The sequence below is a fragment of the Miscanthus floridulus genome, chromosome 8 (assembly GCF_019320115.1).
Source record: "Miscanthus floridulus cultivar M001 chromosome 8, ASM1932011v1, whole genome shotgun sequence".
Lineage (NCBI taxonomy): Eukaryota > Viridiplantae > Streptophyta > Magnoliopsida > Poales > Poaceae > Miscanthus > Miscanthus floridulus.
Window position 1 is genome coordinate 173,494,303 of NC_089587.1, and position 10,378 is coordinate 173,504,680.

A 10,378-nucleotide genomic window follows, 5' to 3' on the forward strand; every position below is an offset into this window, starting at 1 on the left:
TGATAGATTAGCAAAGAGCAGAACTTCCGCAAATTCTAACAAAACTTTCGTACGATCTTGCGGAATTTTGCACACAACAAAATAACACAAAGTTCACTACGCCTAAAGGGTTCAGGAACGCCCCCTCCCTCCTCCCTTTCAACTCGGTGGGGTGGCGCATGTGGAGGCCATCTCCCCAGTGGACTGCTAGGGCAGTGCATGTGGTCGGAGCTCCTTGGCAACCTATTAGGGCGATAGTCCGATGAAGAAGAAGAGCAAAAAACGAGGAGTTGATGAGTGAACCTCACAACTAAGAAATAGTCCACAACGAAGAGTGAATGACGATGTTAAAACTTCGTCCATCATATTTGCCTCAATCACTCAAACTAAACATAAAACAAGGATGGATCTATCTCTCCTAGCCAAAACACAAAATGAGGTAATCTTATCCTAGAACTAGAGATGGAAACGTGGAACCATTCTATCTCAAGGTATCCCAATTAGCCCTGAGCAAATTACTCGCTATCCAATACCTGAACCTCTACTCGAACTACCCGATTTCAATTTTGCATAGTGATTCTAGAATTAGTTCGGGAAATTCAGGTAACACCGTCCGGTATTCGAATTATCTATATTACCCAATATTTCCAGAGCCCAACAGAACATCAACCTTTAAGCCGACTATGTGTACGCAGCCCAACAACTAGCCAACTCCCCTCCAGTACGGCAGTACTCCACGTCTCTACCCCCGACACCCCCAATTCCCCGAGATCGAGCGACTTGCGACTGGGCACGAGCTGCCCCCAAATCCCAAACCCCACGGAACCCTAGCGACCATCGAGTTGTCGTCGTCGCCCTCGCGCTGCCGCGCGGCCGAGCTGACGACGCAAGCCTAAGCCCTAGCGACGCCGAGTCGCCGACGCCCGACGCTGCCCCACGCGGTCAAGCTCCGATGCCCCGATGCTGCCGACGCGACCACCGACGTGAGAGCCCTGACCCCTGACGCCCCAACGACCGACTTCAACAGTCAGCAGTCTGAATATCGGGTAGTTCGGGAATACCCGAACCCGAACCCGAATTATCGGGTAGTCTTTTTTCAGAGCTAAATTTGGGTAACATTTTTCATTACCCGAGCTACCCGACCCGAAAAATTCAGGTAAGAGCAAGTACAACAATTGGCTTATAGCCAAGCTAATAAATATTTTTGCTGATGCGGAAGAGAGAAGGAATGAAAGAGGAGAAAGCTTGGCTCTCGTGCAAACAACAAGCTGGGCACGAAAACATAAGCAATAGTGGGTCCCAAACTCTTAGTAGAGATGTAAGGAAGAATAGGAAAGAGAATGAAAATAAAAATATTTAATAAAAAAATTTATAGACAAATAGAAGACTACCTATTATATAGCTCGACTTTTATAACTTATAGCTAAGGATTTACCTATTGCTCTACACCGAAGCCAGGGCTAATCCCAATGTGCTACCACTGACGCATAAAAACCTTTTGGCCCTCGAGCAAAAGTAGCAAAAGCACGAACACGAAGGCGACGTTTTTACTTCTTGTTTGACCTCCCGTTTTATTCAAAAATTTTATATAAATATTATCTATTTTGTTATAACTTATTTTACTATTAGAGATACTTTAATAATAATTTATTTATTTTTTAATTAATATAAATTTTTTAAATAAGATGAATGATTAAATAAGATTTAAAATAAAAAAAATAATCACTTGTTTTGGGACAAAGTAAGTATAAAAAACAAAGAAAAGAACACAGGACAAAAGCCCAGCAAAAATATTCGACAAGAAATCTATTTGTGGCCACACCCCACCCCACCAGCGGCCACCAGGCCACCACTTCGCCATCGCCACGGCTCCACCGCTCCACGTCTCGGCTTTTGCTTGCTTGCTTGCTTCCTTCCTCCTTCCCTCCCGTCAGGCTCGGCAGATTGCGCCCGGGCGCACCGAATCTCCAGACGAGATCGCCCCCGCATCTGACGCCGCCGGCGCCGGAGCCCACCGCGACCGCGGGCCTCCGCCTCCGATCTAGAGGTGCGACTCCTTTCCGAGATTCGGCGAGCTTCAGCGGCAAGGAACGAGGGACATTGGGAGTGGTTAGATTGGCTTGTCTGGGAGGGATCGGAGCCGGACCTGCATTTTGCGTGGTAAGTGGGAATCGTTTCAGTTGTCCGTGTGAATGCGCGCGGGATCGCGGTGATCTGCGCCTCGCGCTCCAGCTGTGCGGTGAAATTTTAGTTGGTTTTTAGTATTGCTCTAGTCTAGCTCGGGAGCACGAACATCGGGTTATCTGAATTCCTTGGTTTTGGTGTATCTTTGAGCAAGCATCCAGCGATTCCCTCGAGATCGCCTGATATTAGCCCGATAATACAGATGCGTGGGCTCCATGTGACCCTAGCTTAGCAGTAGCTGCATCTGATTCGCTGTTTCGGCTTATCTAGGTGACGAGCCAGATTTCTCGTTAAGAATGCGGGCATTAGTGCTTATTCAAACAATAGGCGTGGTGTTACAATCATCAGAACGGCGCAGAATCCTTATCAGGTGATTGTCTACTTGTATAGGGTGTGGAAGATGGATTTGAACGGCATTGCTATAACATAGTATATAATTTTGGTCCTCGCACCTTGATAGTGCTTCATGCAGACAACTGAAGGGGGACATCATTCCTACACATGGGATGATGGGAATGAAGTTTAGTTTCATTTAATTTCATACAATATATAGTTTTGAGAGGGGAAAAACAAGTAAAATTAGCTTTAGAATATCAAGTCTGTGACTTATTTTTTATCTGTAGGGTTCTGAGATAGTATGTCGTTTGATCTGGTACTAATGGGCTCATATAGTAACATTCCTTGCATATTTTCTCAGTGACCTCCATGGGGAGAAACATCGTTTGCATTTCATGAGTTCAGAACATTAGACTTGTTTCTTTCTTCGGATAATTTATCATGACTGCAAAACTGTTTCAATGGTTATTCCATTCACCTTTTATACATGTCTGCTTTCATGTTATGTGGCTGCTTATCAAAGTATTATACTGTTGCCCTTTGGTTGACACAGAAACATTTGGAGAACCATACCCAACAAAATAAGCACCGGTATTTCATCCTTTGTCTCGGTATTCCAATAATGTGGAAACTCAATCCCTTTGGGGGTAAAGCACAAAGTGGGCTGGATGGTCGCACTATTGATGTTGGGAGTGTGAAGATCACAGTACGCAATGCCATTGCACAAGGAGGTTTCTCTTGTGTATATTTGGCATGCGACACAGTACATCCATCAAAGATGTACGCATTGAAGCACATTATTTGCAATGACTCAGAATCGCTTGATCTTGTCATGAAGGAGATCCAGGTTATGAACCTCCTCAAAGGGCATCCGAATGTGGTCACACTTGTTGCCCATGATGTTTTTGACATGGGCCGTACAAAGGAGGCACTTCTTGTAATGGAGTTCTGTGAGAAGTCCTTGGTGAGTGCAATGGAGAGCAGAGGTAGTGGTTACTATGAGGAGAAGAAGGTGCTCTTAATTTTTAGAGATGTCTGCAATGCTGTCTTTGCCATGCATGGACAATCACCGCCAATTGCACATAGGTATGGTAGTGTTTATGCTGTTCTGTTTCATTATTCAGTTAGGGTTTTTCAAATTAATTGGCAATTACTGGTAAATAGAAAGTGATTATTGTTTTCTTTTGTGTACTATATTTGAATCCAGCTAATATTCTGAGTTGGGTTGAAATTTCTATACCTTGTAGCTGGAACTGTGGGAGGGCAAATACTGTCTGTAAACAGTTATTTCTCGTACCAGTGTGTCATATTAGGTGTGAGGGGCTAGTTTGCAGTTCCTAAAACAAGTTATGAAGTAATAGGTATGTATCAACTATGAGCAAATATATCTTATGTTCAACCTTTTTGCCATATTGTAGGGATCTGAAAGCAGAAAATGTTCTTCTTGGATTGGACGGTGCATGGAAAATATGTGATTTTGGAAGCACATCAACTAATCATAAATGCTTTAACAAACCAGAAGAGATGGGCATTGAGGAAGATGTCATCAGGAAGCATACAACCCCAGCCTACAGGGCCCCAGAGGTAAAAGAACAGATGTCTGCACTGTGGATTTAAAATAAAATAACCTTGTACAGACTCCAATGATTTCATGATGGCTTTTCAGATGTGGGATCTCTACAGAAGAGAAGTTATTAGCGAAAAAGTTGACATTTGGGTAAGTGCAAAGCATATGAACATGAGCATATGGCCTTTAGGATACATGTCTCTGAATCTTAAGCAAACCTTTGCATATCATGTGCTACGTTCTTCATTTAATTATCAGAGAGGCAAATTAAGTTCGTAAAAAGTTTAAAGGCATATGTTTTTCATGTTAATGGATGATTGCTAATAATGATCTGGCTCCAGTATCACATTGTATTTAACATTAATCATTGGGCTATTCGTGAAGAGTGAAGTAATTTGTAACCTTTTTTTTACCTACCACTGGCAGGCCTTGGGGTGCCTTCTATATAGAATATGCTACTTCAAGTCTGCATTTGATGGAGAATCCAAGCTGCAGGTACTCAATGGCAATTATCGTATCCCTGAGCAACCCAAGTATAGCGCTGCTGTCACAGGGTTGATCAAAGATATGCTGGAAGCCTCTCCAAATGCCAGACCAGACATCACGCAGGCAAGAGCTTTGATTGATTGGCCATTCATCTCCATGATACTAGGTTAGTCATAGACTGTTGCATGTAGCCCTAGGAATCAGATAAATTGTTTTCTTTGGCTTATGCTATATGCTGTATATTTGACAGGTCTGGTTTCGTGCTAATGAGCTACTGCCGCTTGAGTTACAGAAAAGGTTACCCGATGGACCTTCACCAGCCGTTTCCTTGCAAGATGAAGGTGAGGTGCTAGAAGAAATTTTATCTGTACAAGTATGGCACTTTATTGATCACGTGGGGTTGCCATTGATTCACAGTACTTCCTGAAATGCTTTTTAGATCGTATGGGGCCAAATCTTTACTGATGATATTTTATTTCTCTTGTTTGTCAATTGAAAAGTCGGCCCTTGACGACAGAAAAGGTGTGTGTGTGGGTGGGTGGGTTATGCCGCTGGATTCGGGGAGAACCTAACATTACCTAGTGACATAAATACCTAGTTATACAACAATTTGACATGTACCAATAGAAATTGGTGCATCTTTGATAGATAAATGCAGTAGGGTTTGATGCTATGCATTGTGTTCATTTTCCTGGGTTAGTGGGCTTTGACAAGAATTCTTTGTGTATTTTGATTATTTGTTTCTTTATTATCCTATTTAAATATTTGTTGTCTCTGTGGACTGGCCTCCAATTTTGATAATTACAACTAATATACTCTAACACCATCGTGGAATATCTGTTTGGAACACGGGATTGCGTTTTTTCTATGAAAAAAATTGAACTGATTCCTGTCAAATTCCTATGAAAATCGCCACCATCCTACCATCCTTCCCTTCTTCTGTCATGTCTCTATTCTGCATGCAGCGTTCTGTAAGGATCATTTAAATATTTTAACCTGATTTACATTCCATATGTTCTCTGCAAGCAATGTGTAATTGATGAATGAGGTCATTTTACTGATGTGTTTTTGGACATCACTGTCCAAATGATGTCTGTTTGCTGATCATCTTTTTTTCTTGTGTAGGTGCTCATAAAAGAACACCTGTGATGCCTAGAAGGAACCCTCCTCCACCTCCAAGAGAGCAATCTAATAGTTCTTTATCGCATGGAAGCTCAAAGGCAGGAGATGCACCTTTTGGTGCATTTTGGGCGACACAGCACGCACAAGGTGCTCAAGCTGCAGATAATAGGAACCCTTTGTTTGACGAGGAGCCAATTAAGACAGCACTGTCATCAAAGCAGAACCAAAGCTGGGTGGACACCAGCATCAGTATCCCTGGCGATAGACGCGGTCATTCTGGTCAGATGTCACGAACAAGTAAAGCACAAAGTAACTCCTTGTCCAATAATGGTTTCAGAGGTCTATCTGACACGGAGATACAAAATTCTGGGAAAATTAAAGCACAACCACCTCAACCCAAGCCAAAATGCGAGAAGGATCCATTCAACAGCTTTGTTGCAGATTTTGACATTCACAATCTCAACATTGCCGTTGGTAAGGCATCCGAACTTGAACTTGAAGTGTCCAGTCTGAAGGAGCAGTTGAAGAAAACCACATTAGAAAAGGCTGAGATGACATCCAAGTATGAAAAGTTATCTGCAATCTGCCGATCACAGCGTCAGGAGATCCAAGAGCTGAAGCGCACTCTTGCTGAGGCAACGCCTCCCTCAAACAAAGTCAGCTCAAGGACACAAGAGTCTGGATCTCAGTCTCAGGTGATTGACCTGCACCAATGTCTAATGCACCATTTTTCACTCTCCTTAAGTTTATTAACATCTTACATAAGATCTATAATCCATGCAGCGAAAGGAAAAGATCCAAGGAACTGTGTGGGAGCTTGAACAAGGGATGCTTGCTAGCAACTCCTCATCAGCCAGTTCTGATGCCAAAACATGGCAGGCTTTCCCTGACACAAAGACTCAGGCCCGACCAAAGGTCGATCATGCAACTAATGGGAGCCAAAACATAACCAAGAACACAACATCAGGTGCTTCCCCCGATGCGTGGGGTTTTGGTTCTGATAATTTCAGAACATCAGCAGCAGCAGTAAGCGCTGCTACACAGATCAACAGGGCCGCTGCCCAAGGGAGCCCATCCCAAAGATTTAATGCTGGTGTGGCCAAGAAGGTAGAGCAGCCATCTGGATGGGCTGGTTTTTAACTTCACGTCGTGCGTTAACCATCATTCTGGTCAAAATTTGCAATCTGCCCTACGCAGCTGCTGTTGCCGATCCTTGCCGGCCACAGAGCGTCAAAATCGGTTGGTTATCTTGAGTGTGTTCATCTAGACAATTGATTCATGGGATCACTTGAAATTACCCGTTAATAATAAGTAAATATATATTGACAGTATTGTGCGTATTTTTCTGTGTATGATTATATGAACATGTAACGGCTGAGTGTAACGTCTTACTGCCCTAGCAGTACCAACGCCAAGATATATCGTCTCATGACTAAAAGGCTTCAGCCTTCTGAGCTCAAAACGAGAGCTAGTCGTATTCCATTTTGACCATAGCATTATCGTTGACACCCAGTTTTATTTCTTGAAATTGAAAACAATCTTTCTTTGCTCACACAACGTTTGAAAACCGGATAAAGTTAGTCTTCTAGCAGATTAAAAATATCTTTTCATTCACTGAATTCAGAAAGATAAAAATCTTGTTAATATCTAAAAAATTATAATTAGTTAATTTTAAATTATAGTAAGAAATAAAACTTAAACCATTGATACCCTATATGGAGTAATTTAGATTTTATTTGTTGTTTTATCCTCATAGTCATGTACTCATGTCCTACTTATTTAAGTTGTTATTATTTTGTGTTTCATTAGGAGCGGGAACAAAAAATGGGATCCAAATAACTTCAAATAGAAAAAAATAAAAGAGATTATAATATTGGCAATGACTTCATATTTTTCTAATTTATAAATGAATTAACTATAAATCTTTAGAGTCTAAATCAGTTTTTTATTATTTCTATAAAATAGCATATCACATTTAAAAATAACTATTAGAAGGCTATATCTTTGGTTTTGACATTTTAATTATAAAATAAAAGTATTTTTTTTAGTTCGAATAGCTAAAGATAGATTTATTTTTTATTTTCCTTAAGGAAGAGATGTAACTATCCGACAAACATTAGACATAAATTTGAAAAGGAATCGTAGAGGCCATGACAAAAAAAAACTTGCGTTGTTTTTTTTTCGCAAAAAGACTTGTGTTGATGCTATGTGCCTGACTGCCTGTGCAATCCTTGACACGTGGGCTGATCAGGCGATCAGCCTTCGCAATCCTGCACCGTGGAAAAACTAGGAGAAAGCCTTTCCTCTCTCGTTTCTGCATTTGTTTGTGGGAGCGTGACGCCACTATGGGTCTCGCAGGAGGCCAACTGGCCCATCTAAGATGGACTTCTCACGCTACGGAGCAGCCGAGCAACATAACAAAGCAAGAACACCCGAACGCAGCGTCGGCCAGGCACCGTAACGGGGGGGAGTTTGCTTGAGCCCAATGACAAAGCCAGCCCACCGAGAAGCAGGCATGTGGTTCCCGGGCCCCTGGACGTCTGAGCCGACCTGTTGAAGAGGCCCGTTAGCCGGCCGGGGCGGGGGGGAGGCCGGCAATCGCCGGCGGGTAAATGGGTCGGCGGGGTCGAAGCCCCTGATCTCGCCGAGCTGGGGCTTCCACGGAGTCAGGCTGTCCGTTCGTGGAGCATGGGCTCGCAAACTCTTTTGTTCCTCTGTATTGTTTTTTTTTTCCTAAAAATAAATGGCTCTGAAAAAACTTGAAGCGTCTCCTAATATTCATATGCTCTGACAAGTTGACGCCTCTTTGGCAAAATAGAGTGAGTGTAAAGATGGCAACGGGGAATTCCCCGTCGGAGGTTGCCTCCCTATCCCCGTCCCCGCGGGGAGAAAAAAATCCCCGTCCCCGTCCCCGCCAAAGCTCACGGGGACGATTTCTCCCCCATCCCCGCCCCCGCGAGGGGAAAAATCCCCGTCGGGGATCCCCGTCCCCGCATTTGTTCATCACCATTCAGGTTAATTCATCATCATTCACATGAGTTCATCGACACAATATTAGAGTACACCACGAATCACAATCCAAAAATAGCTAAATAGCAAGAAGCAGGATATTAATCATCACAAAGGTGTAGAACTAGGGTTATTGCTGTTATATATACTCAGAAGACATTGGGCCTTCGTGGGCTGGTTGGGCCATCAGGAAAGAGAGCAAAGCCTGTATATAAACGGGGCGGGGATGCGGGTATCGGGGACGGGGAATGCTCCCCCAGACCCGTCCCCGCCAAACCCGACGGGGGACGTTTTCTCCCCGTTTAGATCCCCGTGGAGGCATATTTGACTCCATCCCCGTCCCCTAATAGGGGAATTCCCCACGGGGAATCGGGGATCGGGTCCCCGTTGCCATCTTTAAGTGAGTGGGTTCTAATTTTTACACTATTGCATTTGCCCTTTACCGGACATTTTCCACGTTCAGCCATGGACAAAAAGTTGATGTGGGGCTATAGACGTCACTTGTCAAAATTATAAACGGATGGCGCAGCTGAACGAAAGATGCAAATGCCGAACATTGCGTTTTCATCTATATATGTAGTGTTGTACATGGACATACACATCAATTCAAAACTTTATTTCCCTTTACTAGCTTAATCAACTTGGGAGCGTTTTTACTGAAATAACAAAAACTCTCGTCCTTCAGTCCCGTACTGCTACTGCTATGCTAATCAGACTCAAAGCAAATACAGCTCGCCGGCCGATGTGTGAGGCTGTGACTCCATCAAAACTTCAAAAGAGGCTGACGCCCATGAAAATGAGGCGGGTTTATTTGGACCGGGAGCACGGCGCCTCATTGCCGTTGATGGGCCGGTCTGATCAGCAATAGCTGGCGGAGGCCGTCTGTGTTTGTTGGCCGTTGTGATATGGAAGTTTAGTCGTTGTTTAGTTCCAGGGGTGTAAAGTTTTGATTGTCACGTCGGGTATTAGGGGTGTCGTATGGGGTGTTTGGATAATAATTAAAAAATAAATTGTAGAATCCATCAGTAAACTGCGAGACAAATTTATTAAACATAATTAATCTGTCATTAGCACATGTGTGTACTGTAGCACTTTATTTGGTGAATCGCTAAGCTATTACAGTTACAGCCATTGGATATGAATAAATTGATCAGTATCAAAACGATGTTTTATTCATACGTGCATTTTAAAACTGCAGATTTAAAACTTTGATCATATATGATATGATATTCAATGTCCCACGCATGAGGCATCAAGGAGCGCTACACAGTCTACAGTTATGAATGATTTGGGTTCTGTGTCATTTTTCTTTTCAGTCTCACACACAAAACATGCCGTGATGCAGATGAGGCAGGCCAAAAAAGATTTTAGCAAAAGCGCATGCAGACTAATGCATTCTCGCACTCTGTTTCTGCAAACCAAGCGCTCATCGTTAGTCCCATACCGGTAGTCACACTCTGAGCAACCCAGCTTAAGAAAGCACACTTCCCCAGTGGCATCCGCCGAGCTCGGTCGCGCGAGCCTGTCACTCCAGTCAGGTGGAGGGCTAAAGAGTTGTTGTGGTGACATGGTTCTGGCCCGGCCCAACGGTTGGGCCTCTGCCTGGGTAGTGAGTTCTTGAGCCTAGGAAAATTGTGGGGAGGTCCATCCTGTCTTGAACGGAAGGGCAAAGCCGAATCGTTTTACGCTTCGGCA

At 43.4% G+C, this 10,378-nt stretch overlaps 1 protein-coding gene across 2 annotated transcripts; it reads left to right on the forward strand.

The window, feature by feature from the left end:
* The first annotated feature begins 1,806 nt into the window (after positions 1–1,806).
* Positions 1,807–7,014, forward strand: LOC136474036 (uncharacterized). Of its 2 annotated transcripts, none has more exons than XM_066471654.1 (8): positions 1,807–2,139; positions 3,053–3,585; positions 3,918–4,083; positions 4,166–4,216; positions 4,493–4,675; positions 4,803–4,893; positions 5,678–6,369; positions 6,458–7,014. In XM_066471654.1, exons 2-8 carry the CDS (start codon positions 3,122–3,124, stop codon positions 6,812–6,814), a joined length of 2,004 nt encoding a protein of 667 aa, XP_066327751.1. In that variant the 5' UTR covers positions 1,807–2,139; positions 3,053–3,121; the 3' UTR covers positions 6,815–7,014. The 2 variants fall into 2 exon arrangements, with proteins under 2 accessions (XP_066327751.1, XP_066327750.1); XM_066471653.1 differs by having other exon boundaries at positions 1,892–2,026.
* Positions 7,015–10,378: the final 3,364 nt, after the last annotated feature.